Here is a 24494-nt window from a genome sequence, read left to right on the forward strand (position 1 = left end):
AGGGGCGGGGGAGGAAGACTAAGGGAAGAGAGGGCACCCCCGGGCGCCAGGGTGCATTGTGGGAAGGAGGCAGCAGCGTCCCGGGCGGGCGGGAGGTGCACCAGCGGCGGTGGCGGCGGTAAATCCTCCCGGCCGCTCACAGCACTGTGGAGCCGCGTCCCCAGCTCGGCCTCGGACCGCGGCGCCCCTCCTGCCCCTCGCGGCTTCCCGCCCGCCCGCCCCTCCCCCCGGCGCGCCGGCCCTGCCGAGCCGGCGGGCCGGCCTGGCTCCCCTCCCCGGCCCCGACGGGCGGGCGGGCTGCCCTGAGGAGGCGGGGAGGGGAGCGCTGGGCCGGCCCGCGGGCGGGCGACGATGCCGAACTTCTGCGCTGCCCCGAACTGCACGCGGAAGAGCACGCAGTCGGATCTGGCCTTCTTCAGGTTCCCGCGGGATCCGGCCAGGTAAGCGGCGGGCGCGGGGCTGGCAGTCCGGGCCCAACTCCGCGGTGCGCGCTGCCAGCCCGGGCCCCTGGCAGAGAGGGGTGTGGAGGGCACGGTCGTTGAGCCCGGACCCGGACCCCGGTGCAGAGCGGGCCGCGGGCAGTGGGCGAGCGGGCACCCGGGGATCTCGGAGCACGTGCGCCGGCGGGGATTCGGCGCCGAGGGCACCACCCCAAATAAGAAGCGACTGGGGCGGCGCGCAGGCGGGTAAGGTGGGTTCGCGCCCTGGTTAGCTTGCTGTGTGACTTCGGGCTAGTCGCTTTCTTCTCCGGGCTTTAGTTTCCTCAGCTGTCAAAAGAGGGAGTTGGAGGCTATGGCTGTGGTCACAGGGGCCCTTTCTTCTCCATGTCATCACCCTCGGGACAGTGTTTCTTTTCGGGGTCCGGCCACCTTCTTTGATATCAGGTGAAGTCACAGTTGCTCCCTCCTTCGGGTTGATCCCGGTACAAATTCTGGCTCTGGCCGTTACTCATTATCGCTTGGTTATTGTGGGGAAAACGGGGGTTGGTGGTGAGGGAAGTATGCGTGAAAGCATGGGAATTGGTATGGAAACTTTCTTTGAGGTAACTTGCACGCTCTAGCTTAGCATAGAGACTGTGCTGGAAAGGCTGAGGATTTTTCCTTGGCCCCTCCGATTTAGTCATTTCAAATGAGCACACCTACTGTGTGTGTTAGGTGCTGGAAATTCGCACGTGAATGACTTGCTGCCTGCACATAGCTCACAGTCCACTAAAGAGACGAATGTAATGTAAGCAGGCGATTGTAATATAACACGCATTTTGTTTATTACAAATATTTACTGAAGACCTACTATGTGCTGAGCATTGTTCTGTGCACTGGAAATGTATGGGTGAACATTTCATGGAGTTTACATTCTAGTGAGGGAAAACAAACAAATATATAATGTGTCAAGTGGTGATAAACACACTAGGTTTGTCAAGCCCTGGTTGGTCATGGGGAGGCAACCAATCAGTGTGTCTCTCTCACATGGATGTTTCTCTCCTCCCTCCCTCCCACTCTATCTGAAGATAAATGGAAAAATATCTTTGGGTGAGGATTTAAAAACACACGCTACTATGGAGAAAATTCACATGTTGTGTGGGGTAGGGGAATAAGGAGTAGCAGGGGAGGCACGATTGCTGTTTCACTTATTTAATTTTAAAAATTAGTTGATTTTTAGAGGAGAGGGAGAGAGAAACATTGATGTGAGAGTGTAATATTAATCGGCTGCCTCCTGCAACCTTGGTATGATGCCCAGTCAACAGCCACACCTGCCAGGGCACAATTACTATTTTAAATAGGACAATCATAAAAGGCCTCACTAAGAAGGTGAATTTGAGCAAAGACCAGCTGTAGGTAAGGGGGCTAGCCATGAAGAGCATTTCAGTCTGGGGAAATGGTAAATGCAAAGGCTTGTTAGAGGTACAGCCAGAAGTCCATGGATGGCTAGAGCTGGTTTAAGCAAGGAGGGAGAGGGAGAAGTTGAGACCAGAAAAGTAAGAGAGAGAGAGAGAGAGTGTGTGTGTGTGTGTGTGTGTAGGTGGGCGTGGGTGGCAAGTTGTGTAGGACATTTTATTCTGAGTGGGATAGGAAGTCATCAAACAGTATAGACAGAGACTTATATTTGAAACAGGATCACTGCTTGTTTGTTAAATAGATTGTAGGGAAGCAAAGGTGAGAGCAGAAGACCAGTTAATGGCAGTTGCAATGATTCAGGTTACTAGGTTAGCAGAGGAGGAGGTGGTAAGTTGTTGCATTTGAGGTACGTTTTGAAGATTAACCAATCGTTAATGGTTTAGATGTATGTTGTAAGAGAAAAAGAAGAGTCAAGAGTGACTCTAAGATTTTTAATTGGAGCTCTAACTGAGCTATGGAAGGCTGGGAGGAGCAGGTTTGGTGAGGGAATATTAAAGGTTTGGTTCGAGACCTGATAGACATTCAAGAATAGATGCCTTTCTTCTTGACCATATCCAGAAATAAACTCAAAATGTCCCATATTTAGATCAATGACCTAAATATTTAGGACCTAAAACCATAAACAGATATATAAGCCTGAGATTTAGAGACTTCCAGACTGGAGATTGTAAGTATGGGTGTTCTTAGTTTATAGAGGGTATTTAAAGCCATGGTGTCAGTTAAATAGAGTAAGTCTGAGGTTTTCACCCTGGAGCGTTCCTAATGTTTACAAGTTCAGGGAGATGAGGAGGAACTAGCTCAGGAGAGCGAGAAATAGTTTTTGGGTTCTATGGGAGCAGAGAAGAGGAGCACCTTAATCTGACTGGGCCTTACCTCAATAAGCATTATCTTCATTTTACCTAAATTTTACCTCAAGGGCATTTTTGGGAGAATCTTTCACTTGCCTAATGAGGGCACTGCTAGTCAGTTCTGGACCACAGGTCATTTGTGTCCAGGTGTAGTTGAATGCTCTCTTTTTTTAAAAAAATGTTTTTATTGATTTTTTTTTAGAGAGAGAGAAAGAAACATCAATGTGAGAGAAACATGGATGGCCTGCCTCCTCCAACCTGGGCAACCAGGACCTCTCAGTCCATGGGACGATGCTCAATCCACTGAGCCACACTGGCTGGGCTGAATGCTCTTTTCTGCTCTTTTCATTACACTCCTTAATGGGGAGTATGGCATGTAAGGGTTTACAGTCTCAGATTTGGAAGGTGTTTTTAGATCTAGTTCAGTGTCCCTTGAAATGCTAGAATGTCCTCAATTGTAGTAGCTTTTTAACCTTTTTTGGGTCACTGTCCCCTTTGAGAATCAACATAAGGACTCTTGAGGAAAAAATACTTTTGCATTCTACTCTCAAGGTATTTATGAACCCTTTAGGGGCCCTGTATATTCCTAACAGGTGGGCCTTTGCTTTAAAAAGCCACCATTAATGGTTCTCTGCTTTGTTAGGGGACTTTTGAGAATTCTGGACAGCTTCGGTTGTTGTTTCTTTCTTCTTTTGAGGAAATATATGCCTCCCTATAATTTATGATTCGGAGGTCCTAGTTTTGTCCTCAGGGTCACACTGAGCTAGTCTGTACCCTTTTCATGTAACTAATCCTTTGAGTATTTCAAGACAAAATTATGAACAATTCAGAAAACATTTTTATTGAGATATAATTCAGTGGTTTTCATTATGCTGTATTACATCATAAATTTTTAAAAATTTTGGTAAAATATACATAACATAAAATTTGCCATTTTAATTATTTTAGGTGTATAAGTCAGTGGCATTAATTACATTCACAATGTTGCAATGTTGTGTGACCATCACCACTATGTATTTCCAAAGCATTTTCATTACACCAAGCAAAGACTATGTAACCGTTAAGCAATAACTCCCTCCCTCCCTCTATTCTTTCTGATCTACTTTTGGTCTTCATGAGTTTGTTCTATGTATTTCATATACGTGGAATGATGCAATAATTGTCCTTTTATGTCCGGTTTATTTTACTTAACATATTGTATTCAAGGTCTTAACTTTTTATCCAAACCAAATCTCCTCATATTATAGGATTTTAAAATTCTGCTGTATTTGACAGTTTGTTTTTTTACTGTGCCCAGAGTTAATTATAATAAAGAAGTAGTTTCCAGAGATGTTTATTGAACTAATAACAGTATTTTTAGGGTTATTAGTTATAATTAGTTATAGAGTTGTAGGGAAGGTTGATAAAAGGTGACATAAGATAGCATTGCTAACCTATATATTCTTCAAAAGTTAACTAACATTTTAAACTAACAATAAAGGTAAATATATTGATGCTATTAAATAGTACATTTCCCATTTGTCATATTTACAAATTTTATACACTCTTTTAGAAACAGCTATTTAGAAGTAATTTAAATTCAAGAGTATAATATAGTTAAGAGTATAATAAAGGACACAATGTGGAATCTCATACTATAATAGCTCTTACTGGTTTAGAAAAAGTAGCATTAATGTGCTCTTTCTTTTAATATAAAGTGATAGAATGGCGGCAGGGTGATCATAGATTACCTAAAATTAAAGTAAAAAAAAAAAAAATGCCCAAATTTTGATCGCTTCAGAATGGCTTGACTCCTGTCAAGGCTTGGCAGGAGCCTAGGGGGTCATTCACAAGTGGCTCATTCTCATACCAGGTGAGAAGGTGCAAGTAGACCTTGAATGGCTCCTGTTATAGTAAGTTGGGCAATTGAAGACCTCTTCTCCTCCTCGGGCATTTAGCACTAACTCACCCCTGAAAAGGTGAGGTCTTCCAAGATTCTTTTAGCAATTTAACTAAAGGTGATTGAGAGTTGTAAAATGTTAAACAGTGGTTTTTTTAGGCACTCATGAGTGTCCCCAAGACCCTTTCAAAGAATCCACAAGGTAAAAACTATTTTTATAGTAACACTCTGATATTATTTGCTTTTTTTCATGCTCATTCTCTCAAAAGTATACAGTAGAGTATTTAAGGCGCTATATACTATATAATAATATCATTGCTCTGATAAGTGTTTTGTGTTTTCTAAAATTTTCTAAGTATGATTGATTATTCAGATGCAGGTGTTTAGTAGACATTTTCTTGGAAGTTAATGAAACAAGCCTCCCATTCCAAGGAAAACAACTGACATTGAACATTCAAGCAAAAATTAGAAATTTGGAAAATATATATGTAACATCTTGAACTTACTAGCTCTCTAATACTTGGACTATTCTGATGAGATCAGTGGTGATATTGATAGCTGTGACTTTTTAAATATATTATATAATGAGTTATCATTTAAACGGTCTGTAACTCACTGAACTGAAATTTTCCAAATTGACCAATTCATGATTTTATAAAGACATGCATGGATAAAAACTCTCCAAAAGAGATAGACCAGTGGACTTTACTGTAACCACTAGAGTGTAAAAAAGCTCATTTGTCCAGTTTCAGATTCCACATTGCAACTTATGTTTAAGAAAGGTTTTTGGTGTAGTATAAAAGAAGAACATTTACAATTTTGTGGAAAAGGGGGGATATTTTATTTTATTTATTTATTTATTTATTTATTTATTTTTTATTTTTTTGGAAGTTGTTCATTATTAATTTATTAAAAAATCAATTTGCCCTGACACATGATTTTTCTCCAGCTCTCTGTATGTAAGTTACAAAAAGAAAAGAGTGAGAGATGACAAAAGAGAGAAAATACAATTAGTAGTTTATATCTATATCAATCTATCGATAGTTGGGTATAATATGTATGATTTTCAACCTCAACAGTTATAAAAATTCAAAGAAATGGAACATGAGGTTTTAGTTTAATTTAGCAAAATCAAAAAGTATATAGACTACTTTATGTTGACAATGTTCTTTGCAATATAATTTGGTTTTATCTTTTTTTTTTACAGCTTTTTTTTTTTATTAATTAATTTTTGTTACAGATGTTTCCTCCTTTCCCCCCACTGATTCCCCCTCCCCCTCCCTCCCTGCCCTTTCCCCAGTTTGTTGTCCATGTCCACTGTTCATGCATACATGCATATAAGTTCTGTGGTTTATCTCTCCCCCACCACCCCCTCTTCTGGGGATTGTCAGTCTGTAAGGGGGGGATATTTTAATAATCTTTTGAGCTGCATGTCAGCGTGATGCCATATTTTCTGTATATATTCAACCAAAACAACATGGCAGCTGATGAAATATAAAAGCAGATGTGAGAATCTAGCTATCTTCTATTAAGCTAGACATTGAAGAGTTTTGGAGAGATGTAAAACATTGCCATTGTTTTCACTCAAGTAAACATTTTCAGTAAATGTTTTTTATTTGTTTTGGAAAATATAGTTATTTTTCATTAAAATGTTATCTATGTTAATGTAATAGGATTACTGTTTTTAGAATTAATAAATAATAAGTTTTTTCAGTTTTAATTTCTATAATAATAAGTGTTGATAGAGAAAACCCACATAAACATAAAAGCTCTTTGGGTCCTCAATAATTTAAGACAGTAAAAGGGTCCTGAGACTATGAAGTTTGAGAATTGCTTCTATAAAGTAATGATCTTAAGTACTTTATATCATTTAATTCTTCAAACAATGCTGTGAGTTGTAATAATAATAATAATACTTTTTTCTTTTAATCCTCACTCGAGGATACTTTTTCTTCAAAGTGGAAGGGAAACAGGGAGGAAGAGAGAGAGAGAGACAGACAGACACACACACACACACACACACACACACACATTGACTGGTTGTCCCTGCACAACTCCGACCATGGCCAGGGACGAACTGCAACCAAGGTACGTGCCCTTGACCTGAATCAAACCCACGACTCACTGGTCCGGCAGCGATGTTCCAACTGCTGAGGCAAACCGGCCAGGGCCACTTTTGATTCTTGTATGTGACTGACCAGGGATCAAACCCACAACTTTGACATATCCATAGACAATGCTCTAACCAACTGAGCTACTTGGCCAGTTTTATGTCAGTGTAGGAAACTATTTAGCAGCCAAGTTTCCAGACACTAGCCAAAAGGCCAACCTTATAAACCAGCCTTTCTAAGGAGCAATCTTAGGCCTGCTCTGTTAAGCTCCTTTTCCGTACAATCACCATAGCAATTACTTAACATTTCTGTGCCTTCATTTCTTCATCTGCAAAAAGTGGATAATAATAGTTTGGAAAGGACTAAGAACAATGTCTGGCTCATAATAAGTGCTTATTATTTGTTTTTCTGCAGATATTTAAGCACCACGAGGGCATGGACCTTGTCTTGTTCACTATATTCAACACCTTCTGTGTACTAGATTGTGTAGACACAATCCCTGCATTCATGGAGCTTTAAATCTAGTCTGTACATATCATTGTAAATAATAAGTCATGTTTGTAATAAGACTGTCATGCTTCCATAAGAAACTCTAGTTAATTTATAGAACATTTACTTACTCATTTTCTACAATGACAGTGTTGCTTTATTTTTTATTTTTTTATCCTCACCCGAGGACATTTTTCCATTTTTTGTTCAGATAGAGCGGGGGGGAGAGAGAGGAAGAGAGAGAGAGAGAGAAACATCGATGGGAAGGGACACATCGAGTGGCTGCCACCCGCACGACCAACCAGGGCCGGGAACAAACTGCAACCGAGGTACGTGCCCTTAGCGGGAACCGAACCCTGGTCTCTCTGTGCCGCAGGCCTACGCTCCAACCGCTGAGCCAAACCGGCCAGGGCTACAATGACAGTGTTGCTTTATATGCTTGTTTAAGTTGAAGTCCTAAGGGGAATGTTAGGCTGTTCACCTCATGGTTGTGCAACTTTTTACTTGTACTGCTGGTGATTGAGTCCTCTCTAATGCTTGGAGTCCTAGGATTTGAAAGATTCAGGTTTAAGTTCTAATTATGCTGCTGATTTTGTTCATGACTCTGAGCAAGTTACTTCTTAGTCTTGTCTGAATGTACTAAATGATATCTAGGGTTTCTTCTAGTTCTATTTTGTTATTAACTCCTGGTTCTGTGGGTAGAGGGGAATCCATGGTCCATAATATTATTTGCCTTGAAAATAATTGCTGAAATTTAAATGTTGAGCTCATCTTCCATAATTGTATTTTGGTTTTATTTATAGATGCCAGAAGTGGGTAGAAAACTGTAGAAGAGCAGACTTAGAAGACAAAACACCCGATCAACTAAATAAACATTATCGATTATGTGCTAAACACTTTGAGACCTCTATGATCTGTAGAACTGTAAGTAATAGACGGGCTTGGTTTTTTCATGTTTTTTGTTTTCTCTCTCACTCAATATCTGGTCAGAAGTGTAACTCTCTCTCTATTAATGTTGGGAGGGTATCCTTATATCTCACTACAATTTTTTTTTTTAAGATGAAGACAGATTTGGAGCTGAATAGTATCTACTTTGTTCTTAGAAACCTATTGGTGTTTTTTTTTTTACACACACACCCACCCCTGTCTCTGATGCCCCATTCCTACTCACCAGAAGTAACCACTTTTAAATTTCCTGTGTAGCCTTCAGAAAATTTTAGACTATTATGAAAATGTGTATTTATATTAGGTAAAGTTGTTTTTATTTGGAGCAGTTTCTCTAGAGCTTTTTATGAGTGAAATCTTCGAGGAATGGAGCTCTTTATTTTCATGTTTTTGTTTTTGTATGTACTGTTAGAACCAACCCTCAATTTTTACATGCTAGATACAATAGGAAGCAGATCATACAGTTAATGTAAAAAACATTTCCATCAGTAATTTGCAATTTTATATCAAGATCTGGAACTCTCTTTCTACTGTTAACTGCATTTGACCAAGTCTCTTTCCCCCTTGGGCCCCAATTTCTAATGAGATTAGACATGATCATTCCTGAGGGCTAAGATTTTTAACCTTCTGTTTTTTGTTATTGCTAGTATTCATAAAAGGTACACATTGGGCAGATTTGATTGAAATGAAGCAGACATGAAACACTAAAAACTAGTTAGGAAGACAGTTTTGTTAAATAATACATATATTCTTGTTTAGGTATAGCTAATATATCATCCCAGATATTGGGATAGACATAAACTTGATTTGAAGATGCGCTATATATTGTTATGCAGCAATTTATTTTGATATTTTTTTCAGATACATTTTGCAGAGGCATCAGAAAACTAAAGAATGATTGGGTTATTTTATTTCTCAAAATTATTTGAAGCAGATACTTGTGAAGTCATTGGGAGGTGAGCCAATTCCGGTTCAACAGTTTAATCACAAATATTTGAGGGATGATTTTGCCTTGCTTTGTTAAGAGGGTAATGATCAAACAAAATAAGAGATTTCCTATGTTAAAAGGCAAACTATTTTTATGTTTTTGACAATCAATAAAACTATCCCAAATTATTATTTTAAATACACAAGTCATACGCATTTTTATATTAATAAATATGGTCTCTTAATTAGATAATTCCAACAAGATTAATATGAGAAATTTAATATATAGTTCACTTCATATTCTCATTTAGTCAGACAATAGACTTTTGCTTTTTAAATTGAGTCTTCAATCTCGAGTAAATTAACGCAAATGTGAGAAAACGTTTTTCTACTCATGTAAAAGACATTGCTATTAAAAACTGGATTACCTGATATCTGTATTCAAATGTTTAAGAGTATTGACTTCATTAAATTTAAAAATCTCATCAGTAAACATTTGTGGCTAGTTCATCCAAAGCCAAGTGTTATCTTTAATGCTAGAGTAAGATCATTGCTTTATGCTTAAATCTTAATTCAGCAGTTAAAAATTAAATCTCAGTACCGAATTAAAATGATCATGCACATGAATTGAATATAGCCCTTTTGGCATGCATACTTATAAGTAATATTTATAAAAAGTTGCATGTTTTTCATTCATATATTTTATTTTCTGGTTTGTAATATTTTTGATACCAAGTTAATTTGATTTGAATTTTTAAATTTTATTAGAATGTTTTATCCCTCCTCTCCTTATTTCATAATTGGTAGAAAACCAAAAGTTGACTGTGTATGTTTGTGTGTTTGGTTTTTGAGATGATTGCTAAGTGGGAAAGAGGATGCTTTGAGAATTATATAGTTTTTGCTCCCTTCAGTGATTGTGTCCTGAATCAATACCTGACTCGAGACTCCCTAGTAGAGTCAGGATAATTGGCTCAGCATTAGAAGCTGGGTGCCATTAGGAAACAGATTTTCGTGGTGCTCTCCCTCTCAGGAGCATGCCTGCCTTTCATCTCCTCTTCCTCTCATGAGTGTTACCTTTGCCTTTCTCTCTCCTAAGCTCCAAAGGCCCTTCTTTTGTTTCTGTAACTTGTTTCCTGAGCCTGAGCAGCCCAGCTGGCTCACTTCTACTACCTCTGTAACTATATATAAATAAACTTACCAAAAAAAAGAAAGCGGTTTTCTTCTTTGTGTTTTCTATGAGGCATGAGATTGAACTAGAAAATATTGAATCTGAATAAAAATTCTTCCCAGATGTGTTTAACAACTCTTTGGACAAAACCTAAGGTAGTGTGTTTTCTTTAGTTACATGGAGTTGACCCTTGAACAACACAGAGGTTAGGGGTGCTGACGCTCTATGAAGTTGAAAATCTTGTGTATAACTTTGACTCTTTGAAAACTTAACCACTCATAGCCTACTGTTGACCGGGAATCCTTTCTGATAACATAAATAGTCAATTAACACGTATTTTGTGTGCTATATGTATAAAGTAAGCTAGAGAAAAGAAAATGTTAAAATCATAACAAAGAGAAAATATCTTTACAATATTTATTGAAAAAAATCCACATGTAAGTGTACCTGTGCAGTTTAATCCAGTGTTTTTCAAGGGTAAACTGTATTTTTTCTTTATATCTTCCTAACCTTCCTTCCCTGGGTGAAAAAGATATAGGTGTTATTTTTGTTTGGCATATATTTTGACCAGTCTTGAATAGTCAGTTTTGAAACAATCACTGCTCCAAAGCTTTTAAAAATGAAGTGTCTTTATCATTACAAATTCGGACAGAAATTAACAGCACTACTTCTGTGGACAAGCTGGATGGGGGGAATGTAGTAGCTATTATTTATCTGCTACTCTACCATTGTACCATTATTTTGTAGTTTATTGCTTAATACAGTGTTCACTAAAAAAGTGAGTGGATTGTGTATAAGTACAGATGGCATAACTGAAATGGCGAGCATTGTGATCAGTGTCTGAATAATTTCATTTTTGGGAAATGTTGATCTAGTTGAGTACCTGAATTTTATTCAGAAGAGGAACTGAGGTCCAAAAAGGGAAAGTATATTACCAGGGTCTTATAGTGAGTCACTAGTAGAGTTTGGACTAGTTTCTGGGTCTTGTGGGTTCTAGTCCAATGTTATTTTATTGTGCCTTGATGCTTCTCAGAAATAGTAGCAAAAGTGGACTGAACAGCAGGTAAAGGAGGGAAGAATTATTATAGAACGTGTAAGAGGATAGATTATTTGAGAAACTTTTGTGCCTGCTGTAGATTTGGTGGGCTCAAGGGCAGAATAGATAAAGTAGCTGGGGATCTGAATTAGAAATATATATGCAAAATGCAAATACATTTTATTTTTTATGCTTATCATTAGTTCGGTTCCTTAATTTATAATAGTAAGGTTGCCAAAAGTGCAAATACAAAAAGAGTTAGAAATAATAAGCTGATATGGATTGATATAAGCAATTCTTCAAGTTTCTATACTGTAGAGCTGGAGTTGAAGGTGTACTGAGGAAATCATTAACATAGAATTTTATTTATGTGTAATACATTCTTAAGGACTAGTTCTGAATTAACACATTTTTCTTTTTCAGAGTCCTTATAGGACAGTTCTTCGAGATAATGCAATACCAACAATATTTGATCTTACCAGTCATTTGAACAATCCACATAGTAGACACAGAAAACGAATTAAAGAATTGGTATGTCAATGTGCTTTCAGCTTTCCCATCCCCCAGTATTCTATGAAATCAAATATAGGTGTATTCGTGTTAAAATTGAACCAAGTTACTCTCTATATTTCAAAGGTACTTGTATGAGAAATGAATGCTATGGTTATGAAGTAGTCAGGAGGTAAAATGTTTAGTTGTATTTAATTTGGAAGATTTCTCTCAAATTTAGCCAATTGATACTCATTTACTTGAGCTAAAATGAACTGTTAATTATAGGCCGCTAGCTCCTTCCCTTCTTGGGAAGTAAAAAACAAACAAACGAAAAAACCACTACCTTTTCTTTTATAGTAAGGAAGGTGGAACTGAGGTATATTTTCAGAATTCACAAATGGATACAGAAAGGGAAAGTATAAAAGTTAAGACATGGATAGTTTTACCTAGAGATAGGATTCTATTGCTATTAAGTACTGACAAGGTTTATGTAGAAAAAGCTTTTACATCTCTGTACATGGAATCATTATTGCATGTTTTTATAATCTTTTGATATACTTTAATTCTGATGGTTGAAACCTACCTGCTTTTTGTTGACCTTGGGCCAACAAAATTAAATTACTCAGACTTCTCAGCCCATGGCTTTCTCTGATCATTACTGCCAGCAAGACCCTTATTTTGTTTATTTTTCCTTTTTCCACTATTACTATTCCTCCCCTCCCTGTTAGTATGCATGTTGATGTTAGTATGCATGTTGGTGTCTTTAATATATGTCATTTCACTCTACCTATTATGTGCTTTTTTAAAGATAGCATTTAGGTAATTTTCCTTTATATTTCCTTTTATATTTAGATCTCTAATCCGTTTGGAGTTGTATGTATGGTGTCCAGGCAAGATTTAATTTTATTTTTCTCCTTAGAAAGATCAGTTTTCCCAAGATGGACCGTTAATCTATCTTTTCTTCCACTGGCATAATGTGTCACCTCTATATAAGTTTACGTATATGGAGGCCTGTTTCTGGGAGCTCTGTTCTGCCTTGTTGGAATATTTTTTTGTTAGCAGCTATACCACACTGATTTTATTTCTATGGCTTTATAATATAGCTTAGTTGCAAATGGAGCACTTTCTTAACTCTCCTTTTTCAGAATTGTGGTTTCAGCCATAAATAGGATAAAAACACAATAAAATGGCTGTCAAGTAATACTAATCTTGATAAAACTAAATACTAGTTCTTTGAAGAGACTTAAAATAGTTTTAGGAATGTAGACAGTCAGAATTATGAAAAAAATTCAGGGATTTTGTTGCAGTTCTTTAAAAGAAAACATATACGTTCTTCCTTAGATTACTTTCTAAATACAGTATGGTTTTTGTTGGTATTGATTATGTATTCTGGATGAGGTTGTTTTCAGCGATTTTGAAGACCCTTTAATATTAATCCTAATAGTCGATTGAGTTTTCTGTATCGTTGATTATAGTAGCTACAAATAAGGACAAATTTGCTTTTTGTTCCAGTTCTTATAATTTTAATTTTTTCTGTTGTCTGTGTTATTGTTTTGAGTATCCCTACTGTTATGTTCAACAGTCCCAGTAATGTCACAGCTGGTAATTTGCCTTGTTCCATTAAGTCTGATGTTTTCTGCTATTACTGTTCAGAGAGTTTTTGTCAAGCTAAGAAAAATTCCCTTCCTTCCTTTCTAGTACTCATATTCAGAGTTTTTGTTATACCTTGTTGAATTTATTTATTTATTTATTTATTTATTTTTTATCCTCACCCGAGGACATTTTTCCATTTTTTGTTCAGATAGAGTGGGAGGAAGAGAGAGAGAGAGAAACATCTACGTGAAGGGACACATCGAGTGGCTGCCACCCGCACGACCAACCAGGGCTGGGGACAAACTGCAACCGAGGTACGTGCCCTTAGCGGGAACCGAACCCAGGTCTTTCTGTACCGCAGGCCGACGCTCCAACCGCTGAGCCAAACCGGCCAGGGCACCTTGTTGAATTTATTAAATGCTTTCATTGCATCTGTTGAGTAGAAGGATTCACAATATTTTTTCCACTCTTTAATGTGGTGAATAACATTGATGGGTTTTCTGACATTGACCCATTTTTACATTCCCATGATGAACCCTAATTGATTATTTTTATACAGTATTGAAATCTGTTGGTCAGTATTCTATGTAGGATTTTGCATTTATCACTGTTGGCCTAAAATTTCTTTTTATGCACTCTTTTTATCCAGCTATGACATCAAGGTTCTATTAACCTCATAAAATGAGTGGGATAGCTTTCCCTTTTTCTCTCTCTCTTAATTTTTCTAGTAAAACTTGTATAAAGTAGATACTATCTGGTCTTGAAAGTTAGATTGAACATGGTAAAAACATCAGAGGGCTTGGGTGAGTGAGGAAATATTTGATTGCCATTTCAGTATATTTATTGGTTTTTTCTTTCTTCTATGTGTTTTATATGTTTCCAAGTTTATGAACTTCATCTAGGATTTGGAAAGTTTGCTTTTCTCTGCTGTTAAAATTATTTTAAGCCCTGGCTGGTTTGGCTCAGCGGTGAGAGCATCGGTCCCAGGACCAAAGAGTCGCCGGTTCGAGTCCAGTGAAGGGCACGTACCTCAGTTGCAGTTCCATCCCAGTCCCTGGTTGGGGTCCTGCAGGAGGCAACCAGTCGAGTTTCTCTCTCCTTCCTTCCCCTCCTTCCTCCTTACCTCGTTCCCTCCCTCACACTCTATCTGAAGATAAACGGAAAAATATTCCTTGGGTGAGGATTTAATAAAAAAAGGAAATCATTTTAATAGTCTTGTTAAAGAAATAGTGGTTAGTTTTATCAATGATGGCAGTATTCGGAAGCTATTTTATTGATTTCTTCTTGAGTTGACAGATTTACTTTTAGGCTCTTTTTCTAGCTTCTTGAAGGTATAGTTCATATTTATGTATATTCAAAATTATAAATGTCTCTTTAAGTATGTTTTTGCTATATTTTACACTTTTAACATGTAGTGCTTTCATTGATCAGCTATGAGTATTTTGTAATTTCCCCTATTTCTTTATCATAAGATTATTCTTGTTTTTAGTTTCCAGACATGGATTTATTTTTAAAAACCATTTTGTATTTTTTATTTCAAATGTTATTAAGTGATACATAAAGGATACATATAGTTTATGTGATGATGATTCTAGTTTTTGTTTTGTTTTGTTTTTTTGCATTAATGATTGCTATTGAAATCTGTTGCCAGCCTGATTATTATTTATTTTTAGGTGGCTGCCTTAGTGTTTTGTGTTTTTTGTTTTTTAAGTTTTGCTGAACTACATCTAGATGTGGGGCATTTTTCTTACCCAGACTTAAACATTTTTAAGTTTTGAGGAATCCTCAGCTTTTGTTTCTTCATGCATTTTTCTTTTTTTAAGTTCTTAGTTTATTAATCCTCTCATGAAGAATCATTACTTCTTTTTGCCAGCACCAGCATTGGCCTTGCAGTCCCCCTGACTTTCTTCATTCGTTTCTTACGTTCCTTCCTCTGTTTTCTTTAGTCGTCTCTTCTTCTCATATAGGCATGTCTTGCAAGTCTGTGTTTGGGTTCATTTTTCTTTGCATGATCCAAGGAATCATAAATCATGCCCAAGCCATTTGTCTTTCCACCACCAAAATGGGTTCTGAATCCAAACAGAAAGATGACATCTGGTTTGGTCTTATACATTTTGGCTAGTATTTCCCAAATTTCTGTCTTGCCTTCCCAGGGTGAAGGATGTCAATGACCATTTGTTTCCATTGAAGTAATCTGTTAGTCATGAACTTCCTGGTTCAGATAGTTACTGTGTCATTCATGATGGAAGCTGATCTTCTTCTTCATGCATTTTTTAAAAAATTTTTCTTTATTGATGTTAGAGAGAGGAAGGAAGAGGAAGAGAGAAACATCAATGAGAGAGAACATCAATTAGCCACCTCCTGCATGCCTCCCCACTGGATATTGGGCCCACAACCTGAACAACGCTCAAACAACTGAGTCACACCAGATGGGCCTTTTTATGCATTTCTTTTTTTTTTTTTATCCTCACCCGAGGACATTCTTCCATCTTTTGTACAGACAGAGTGGGAGGGAGAGAGAAGAAGAGAGAGAGAGGGGAACATCGACGTGAAAGGGACACATCGAGTGGCTGCCACCTGCGCGACCAACCAGGGCCAGGGACTAACTGCAACCAAGGCACATGCCCCTAGCGGGAACCGAATCTGGGTCTCTCTGGACCGCAGGCGGACCCTCTAACCGCTAAGCCAAACCGGCCAGGGTTGCATTTCTTTACCTCAATTATATTTATTTGGTTTTTTTTGTGCCTTTCTTAGATGAATGCTGACACTATACAACAGTCCTCTAAATCAGCTTTCTTCTTAGTAATGTGTACCAGGGGTGAGGAGCTCAACACTTTCCAACCTGTAGCTATTATTTCTCTGTACTCTGACCCCCAGGGGACTTCAAACCAGCAGGCACACTGTTCCAGATCTGCCATCCTTATAACTATACAGCCCACAGGATAAGGAGGGATAGTTTCAGGTTGGCTAGCCTGCTGACATTTTTTCATCTCAGTATCATGTTCCATGCTGCCCAGCAAGTCCCCTGCTCTCTCCAGCTATCACTAGTACTGCTGCTTTTCTACTCTGGAATAGTAATGGGGTGGGTTGCAATCTAATCATCCTAGTGGGTTAAAGGGAGAGAAAAGGACACAACTAGGAACGTCTTCCTCAGTCTAACCCTGTTTGTTCCACTTGGTCATCTATGTTGTATGCATTCATTTCTTTTCCATACTGGCATTATGTCACTTTCTGCTTCCCAAGGATTTCTCATAGCCTTTATGTTAGGTTCTGGAATCCAGCAATTCTTACATATCATCCCCCTGGGTTAGAGTGGCAGGGGGTGAAGGGCATGATTTGTGTCCCCTTGGATTTGATCTCAAGTGCTGTGGTATACTGTCATTAGCTCGTAAACACTTACAACCCAAACTTATGATGATTTAGGCATAAAGTAAGTTAATGATATATTCTTTCCCCTCTAGTTTTTTATTATAAGCTTGGAATCGTTAGCAATTTTTTTTGGTTTTCTCTTCATCTCTCTATTTGAAGAATGTATTTTTATAAAGAATTTATATTCTTGAAATAATTAAATTTGACTCCAAATATGCTTTTTACTTGTGAGTCTACATGATATACTAAAGTTCAATTTTCTTTAAGATGATTTTTCTTTTATTTGTCATTTAGAGTGAAGATGAAATCAGGACACTGAAACAGAAAAAAAGTAAGTGCTAGTGTTAATGACTTTTGAATGCCTTTTTAAAGGGCCTTGACCTAGTAAGGACAAATAAATATGTTTTATGTCCAAAACCTACTGTGAGAATGATGTAGTAAGAGTGTGTTAGGCATTGTCCTGTGGTTTGGAATTGTCTGCAACTAAAACCTTAGTTCAGTTTGTTTTTATTGAATGCCAATATGCCATACACTTTGCCCACTAGGTGCTCTCAGAGTGGTGGGGATGGCAGGCACACAGAGTATTCCAGTATAGAAAAGGAAAGGCAGCAGTAAGGACAGAAGCAGAATCTCTGTCAATCCAACATGAAGTGCATAAAATAGGTTCTTGGTAACTGTTTAAGGAATAAATGCTGTGGGGATATTTAGCCTTATAGAGGGTAGGAGTCCAATAGCCTTTCTGCAGGTACTGATGCCTGAGGTCTGTCACTAAAGGATGAGGACTAGAAGTTGTTTTTGTTCTTACTGGGTATTACTATTCCTCCTCATCCTCCCCCTATTATTAGTATTATTATTATTACTAACTAAGCTTTTTATTTAGTGCTTACTGTGTGTCAGGTCATTATTCTAAATGCCTTACTTATATCAATTCATTTAATTTTTACAGTAGCCCTGAAGTAGGTGTATTTTTCCCCCTTTGTAGGTCAGGAGACATGAACTCAGGCAAAGAAAGAGGGGAGGATATTCTGTGCAGAAATAGAGGGACTTGAAACGGGGCGTTAGATTTGAGGCACTACATTCATTTTGTTGTTGGAGTTTCTAATAAACCTATGATGGTTAGAAATGAACCCAGAGGGGACCCCAGGGGCCAGGACTTGCAGGTTTGTGTGTATGACTGTGGGCAGGACACTTAACTGCAGGGCCATCCAAATATGAAGAGATAAGGCTGAGATTTCTGAACTATTTTTTTTTTTTTATCCTCATCCGAGGATATATATTTTCATTTTTTGTTCAGATAGAGCAGGAGGGAGAGAGAGGAAGAGAGAGAGAGAAACATCAATGTGAAAGAGACACATCGAGTGGCTGCCACCCGCACGACCCAACCAGGGTCGGGGACAAACTGCAACGGAGGCACATGCCCTTAGCGGGAACCGAACCCGGGTCTCTCTGGACCGCAGGTCGACACTCTAACCGCTGAGCCAAACTGGCCAGGGCTGAGATTTCTAATCTATTATTAACCCTGAAAATTACATGAATATACTTTATATTAGTTATTATAGATGTCTCATCTTCCATATAAAAGTATAGCTTAATGATTTGATAAAAACAGCATTACATGGACCTTGGAACAAGACACGCCTGAATTTAAACTTCACCTCTTTTTTTTAAAAATCCTCATCCAAGGATATATTTTTATTGATTTTGGAGAGAGTAAGAGGTGGGGGAGAGACAGAAATATCAATGTGTGAGAGAAATGTTGAACAGTTGCCTCCTGTATGCGCCCTGCCTGGGGATGGAACCTGCAACCTGGGTATGTATCCCACCTAGAAATCACTCCTGCAGCCTTTTGGTGTATAGATGACGCTCCAACCAATTGACCCACCCTGCCAGGGTTCACCTCCATATTTCTAACTGCATCTATGACCTTGAGCTGTTATTGACTGGCATTTGTCAAATGGGGTTGATACCATCTGCCTATAGAGGGAGTAATAGGATACATACAGAATGTCAACATAGTACCTCACAAATATTAGTTCTTTTTCTCTTCCTTTTTGTGAGGGCATGGACTGTCTTATTACTTTATATGTGATGTACCTTGTTAAGTTCATTGTTCCTCTGTTTCAACAGCTTTTACATTGGATTAAAATATATCTATTGAGCCTAGCTGCTGTCGCTCAGTGGTTGAGCATCGACTCGTGCCAGTTCAGTTCCCAGTCAGGGCACATTCCCAGGTTGTGGGCTCAGTCCCCAGTGGGAGGCATGCAAGAGGCGGCCAATTAATGTTCTCTCTCATCGATGTTTTTATCTCTCTCCATCTTTCTCTCTAATATCAATAAAGAAAAATATATATATATACATCTTTCTATTCACAGTGTTTGTCTTTCATACTGGAGTGTGTCTTATTTTCATCTCTACCCTAGTCTTGTCCAGTAAGTGCTCTGTGAATGGTGAATAAACGAGTTGGTGGATTTTAAATATTTAATCAATCAAGAATGTATGTTTTGCCCTGGCTAGTTTGGCTGAGAGGTTAAAGCGTTGGCTGGCAGACCAATGTGTCACGGGTTTGATTCCGATCAAGGGCACATACCTCAGTTGCGGTTCATCCCCAGCCCTGGTCAGGGCTGTGTGGGAGGCAACCAGTCGATGTGGCTCTATCACATCAATGTTTCTCTCTGTCTGTCTCTCTTCCTCCCTTCCACTCTATCTGATGATGAATAGAAAAGTATTCTGAGGTGAGGAATTTAAAAAAAAAAAGAATCTTTTTTTTTATATGTTTGGATCCTCATAAACCTGTTTATAAAATTAATTCTTTGTTTTCCAGTTGATGAAACTTCTGAACAGGAACAAAAACATAAAGAAGTCAACAACAGCAATGCTCAGAATCCCAGTGCAGAAGAAGGAGGTGAAGAACAGGATGAAGACATTTTACCTTTAACCCTTGAAGAGAAGGAAAACAAAGAATACTTAAAATCTTTATTTGAAATTTTGATTCTTATGGGAAAACAAAACATACCTCTGGATGGACATGAAGCTGACGAAATCCCAGAAGGTCTCTTTACTCCTGATAACTTTCAAGCGCTACTGGAATGCCGGATAAATTCTGGTGAAGAAGTTCTGAGAAAGCGCTTTGAGACAACAGCAGTCAACACATTGTTCTGTTCAAAAACACAACAGAAACAGATGCTTGAGATCTGTGAGAGCTGCATTCGGGAAGAAACCCTCAGGGAAGTGAGAGACTCTCACTTCTTTTCGATTATCACTGATGATGTAGTGGACATAGCAGGGGAAGAGCACTTGCCTGTGTTGGTGAGGTTTGTTGACGAAGCTCATAACTTGAGAGAGGAATTTGTGGGCTTCCTGCCTTATGAAGCTGATGCTGAAATTTTGGCCATGAAATTTCACACTACGATAACTGAGAAGTGGGGATTAAACATGGAGTATTGTCGTGGCCAGGCTTATATTGTGTCCAGTGGCTTTTCTTCCAAAATGAAAGTTGTTGCTTCTAGACTTTTAGAGAAATACCCGCAAGCTGTCTACACACTCTGTTCTTCCTGTGCCTTAAATATGTGGTTGGCAAAATCGGTGCCTGTTATGGGAGTGTCTGTTGCATTAGGAACAATTGAGGAAGTTTATTCTTTTTTCCATCGATCACCACAACTGCTTTTAGAGCTTGACAATGTAATTTCTGTCCTCTTTCAGAACAATGAAGGAAGGGGTAAAGAATTGAAGGAAATTTGTCATTCTCAGTGGACAGGCAGGCATGATGCTTTTGAAATTTTAGTGGATCTCCTACAAGCACTTGTTTTATGTTTAGATGGTATAAATAATGACACAAATATTAGGTGGAATAACTGTATAGCGGGCCGAGCATTTGTACTCTGTAGTGCAGTAACTGATTTTGATTTCATTGTTACCATTGTTGTTCTTAAAAATGTTCTATCTTTTACAAGAGCCTTTGGGAAAAATCTCCAGGGGCAAACTTCTGATGTCTTCTTTGCAGCCAGTAGCTTGACTGCAGTGTTGCATTCACTAAATGAAGTGATGGAAAATATTGAAGTTTATCATGAATTTTGGTTTGAGGAAGCCACCAATTTGGCAACCAAACTTGATATTCAGATGAAGCTCCCTGGGAAATTCCGCAGAGCTCAGCAGGGGAACTTGGAATCTCAGCTGACCTCTGAGAGTTACTATAAAGAAGCTCTAAGTGTTCCAACAGTGGAACACATCATTCAGGAACTGAAAGATATATTTTCAGAACAGCACCTCAAAGCTCTTAAATGTTTATCTCTGGTACCCTCTGTCATGGGACAGCTCAAATTTAATACGTCAGAGGAGCACCATGCTGACATGTACAGAAGCGACCTACCCAATCCTGACACACTCTCAGCTGAGCTGCACTGTTGGAGAATCAAGTGGAAACACAGAGGGAAAGATATAGAGCTTCCATCCACCATTTATGAAGCCCTCCACCTGCCAGACATCAAGTTTTTTCCTAATGTTTATGCATTGCTAAAGGTCCTATGCATTCTTCCTGTGATGAAGATTGAGAATGAACGCTATGAAAATGGGCGAAAGCGTCTCAAAGCGTACCTGAGGAACACTTTGACAGACCAAAGGTCAAGTAACTTAGCTTTGCTTAACATAAATTTTGATATAAAACACGATTTGGATTTAATGGTGGACACATATATCAAGCTGTATACAACTAAGTCAGAGCTTCCTACAGATAATTCTGAAACCATCGAAAATACCTGAGAGACTTTAAAAATAGGTTTTCTTTTATATTTGATATCGAAAGAAATCTAAGAAATTTGAAAACATACAAAAGCTATAAGGTGTGTAGGCCACTTAATCACTGAATATCTTTTGTACATTAGCCATTGATAATCTGCCTGTTTAAATGGTCCCTGTTTGAACTCTCATGCGTTGGAGAACTGACTCTTCTTCCAGAAGACAGCATCGAAAGTGCCATGTTGCACTTCTGTGTGATCTCTGCTGATGGCACTTTGGAATTGTTTTAGTTAAGTCATTTTTGACATAACATTTATTATCACTGTGGATCCAGTTGTCGGGTATTGGGTTATCAGTTCTTTGAAGAAATAAATTTTGAGGAGGTGTGGAAGGAAGGAATACATTTTATAAAATCTTACAATGAAGCTCACGACTAACCTTTGAATAGCAAGTGTTTTAAGTATGCTGTTAAATATCTGTAACGTACAGTTAAGGGAATTACCAGACAGTGAAAGAAACGTGAGCTTGCCAAATAAGGATTTCATTGTAGATTTTCTCTTTATCCAGTGATCTTAAAGAAACAAGTTACAGTTAAAGATTGAATGGAAGAACCTGCCATTGTTGTTCCACATCTGGATGTTGCTGTTTACATTCCTTTGTTGAGCCGATATCTTCATAAGCTTTTTGCAGGTATATGTCGAACACTTCTGTTTCATGGTCAAGACAGGTTCAGAGGCCATGGATACTGACGACTGATTTATTCTGTCTTTTTCCATGACTGTATCTGCTGCCTCATCTTGAATTATAAGCAAAACCTGGAAAACCTACAAAAATGTGTTTTGTAGTTATCTAGGAATAATACAGAAAATATTGCTGTTATTTTTGGTGAAGAAAGTCAATTTTGTATAGTTTATTTCAACGTAAATAAAATGTGAGTTTTGTTTAAAGTTTTGTTACTTTATTTTGGGTGGGGACAAAATAGATTCTAGTAAATTCTCTTGTCAAAAATATCACCTTCACAATTGAAGATAAGATTTTATTTTTTGATTCATGTTTAACTACTTGGGTTAAGAAATTATTAAATGTGCCCTGGCTGGTTTGGCTCTGCGGTTAGAGGGTTGGCCTGCGGTCTACAGAGACCCGGGTTCAGTTTCCGCTAAGGGCATGTACTTCGGCTGCAGTTTGTCCCCGGCCCTGGTCAGGTCGTGCGGGTGGCGGCCACTCGATGTGTCTCTTTCACGTCGATGTTTCTCTCTCTGTCTTCTTCTCTCTCCCTCCCACTCTCCCACTCTATCTGAATAAAATATCGGGAAAAAAAATGTCCTCGGGTGAGGATAAAAAAAAAAAAGAAATTATTAAATGTAAGGTTTATCTGATTTTTAAAATATTATATACTATATGGCCCCAGATATAAATTGTCAGGGTTTGTGTAATTGTTGCTGGCTAAAATGTAAATCAATATAATTGTAGAGATGTCACTGAATTCTTTTATGTTGGAATAAGTTAGTGTTATTTGAGTTTCAGAAAACAGAATGGGGTGTATTTGTGGAGTGCTGGCTCTTGATGAAGGCAGTAAATTTCCCTGTTGTTGACAAGCCTGGCAGATATGTCAGATCAGGGCACGTTACTCATGCAGGTTATATTGTTAAGCAGTACTAGATAACTGATGCTAAATTAACCCTCATAGCACAATCATAAGTGTAGTTTTATAGTTTAGGAAACTATAAAAAACTAAGTTTTTTAAACTTAGGAAACTTAAAAAAGCAGTTTATCCTTTCTCACCATTTTGTGGCTTGGTTCAGTGGTTCTTTTGCAAGTCTCATCTGGGCCCGCTGCATTGAGATGATAGATTGGCTGGGGGGGTGAGGGGGGAAAGTGTTGAACAGCTGGGCCTCTCCATGTGGTCCTTTGACTTGGGCTTATGGCATGGTGGTCTTAGAGTACCAAGAAGCAAAGGCAGTAGTGTCAAAATCTGGGCTTAGAAGCTGACAGAACATTGCTTTCACTGGATTCTTTTGGTCAAAGCAGTCAGAGGGCTGGCCTAGATTCAAAGCATGAGCAAATAGACTCCTCATCTTGATGGAAGGAGCTGCAAAATATGGCTCCACTTTTAGTCTTTCATAATAGAGTATCCAAAACATTTATGTAACAAGCATTGGTTAACAAGCACTTTTTAAAGTGCTTATCATTGCCCTGGCCGGTTTTGCTCAGTGGTTAGAGCGTTGGCCTGCAGTCCAGAGAGACCCAGGCTCGGTTCCCACTAAAGGTGCGTACCTTGGTTGCAGTTTGTCCCCATCCCTGGTTGGGTCGTATGGGTGGCAACCACTCGATGTGTCCCTTTCACATAAATGTTTCCCTCTCTCCCTCCCACTCTATCTGAGCAAAAAATTGAAAAATGTCCTTGGGTGAGGATAAAAAAAATGCTCATCATTTGTTTTTATAATTTCTGTATGTTCTCTAAATTAATTTGGAGATTTATTTAAAGCTTGAAAACATTGATTTAAGGCATTTTCAGCCCTGGCCAGTTTGGCTCAGCAGTAGAGCATCATCAGCCTGTGGACCAATGAGTCCCAGGTTTGATTTCCAGCCAAGGACACGTACCTCGGTTGCGGTTCATCTCCGGCCCAGGTCATGGTTGTGCGGAAGGCAACTAGTTGATGTGTCTCTCTCATGTCAGTTTCTTTCTCCCTGTCTCTCCCTCTCTACCTGAAGATAAATAGAAAAATATCCTTGGGTAAGGATTTTAAAAAAAGGCATTTTCACGAACTGATCTTTGAAGGTAATTGAGTCAATGATAGTTTCCCCACAGATGAAATAGAGATTGTCATGTTTGTAAAATTAGATCGTAGAGCATAATACGTGTAGTGACTTTTTATTCCACCAATATAAGTTGAATGCTTACTGTGTGCCAGACTTCTCCGTTAACCTGTTAACCGGGGAATAACTGGGGAATTCCCTTTTCACTGTATGCAACGTTTGACGTATTTATACGTCCCGCTCTGTTAACAGGT

General features: G+C 38.5%; 1 protein-coding gene and 1 pseudogene across 3 annotated transcripts; one reads left to right on the forward strand and one right to left on the reverse strand.

Annotated features, from left to right (window-relative positions):
- The first annotated feature begins 53 nt into the window (after positions 1 to 53).
- THAP12 (THAP domain containing 12) lies at positions 54 to 22430 on the forward strand. Of its 3 annotated transcripts, none has more exons than XR_004959220.1 (6): positions 342 to 440; positions 8026 to 8146; positions 11722 to 11829; positions 17047 to 17083; positions 19574 to 21587; positions 22051 to 22404. XR_004959220.1 is itself a non-coding variant. In XM_036258229.1 (6 exons), the coding sequence occupies exons 1-6, from the start codon at positions 352 to 354 to the stop codon at positions 22076 to 22078; spliced, it is 2178 nt and encodes a 725-aa protein (XP_036114122.1). In that variant the 5' UTR covers positions 342 to 351; the 3' UTR covers positions 22079 to 22404. The 3 variants fall into 3 exon arrangements, 2 of the variants coding, with proteins under 2 accessions (XP_036114121.1, XP_036114122.1); XM_036258229.1 differs by having other exon boundaries at positions 19574 to 21368; XM_036258228.1 differs by having other exon boundaries at positions 54 to 440; positions 19574 to 22430.
- Positions 15240 to 15624, reverse strand: LOC118627789 (annotated as a pseudogene).
- Positions 22431 to 24494: the final 2064 nt, after the last annotated feature.

Source organism: Molossus molossus, unplaced genomic scaffold (genome assembly GCF_014108415.1).
Source record: "Molossus molossus isolate mMolMol1 unplaced genomic scaffold, mMolMol1.p scaffold_m16_p_13, whole genome shotgun sequence".
NCBI classification, from domain to species: domain Eukaryota; kingdom Metazoa; phylum Chordata; class Mammalia; order Chiroptera; family Molossidae; genus Molossus; species Molossus molossus.

Coding starts and splice junctions, on each gene's coding strand:
- THAP12 (XM_036258228.1), top strand. CDS start 352: ATGCCGAACTTCTGCGCTGCCCCGAACTGCACGCGGAAGAGCACGCAG. Junction 8,147..11,721: donor CCTCTATGATCTGTAGAACT/GTAAGTAATAGA, acceptor TTTCTTTTTCAG/AGTCCTTATAGGACAGTTCT. Junction 17,084..19,573: donor GACACTGAAACAGAAAAAAA/GTAAGTGCTAGT, acceptor TTTGTTTTCCAG/TTGATGAAACTTCTGAACAG.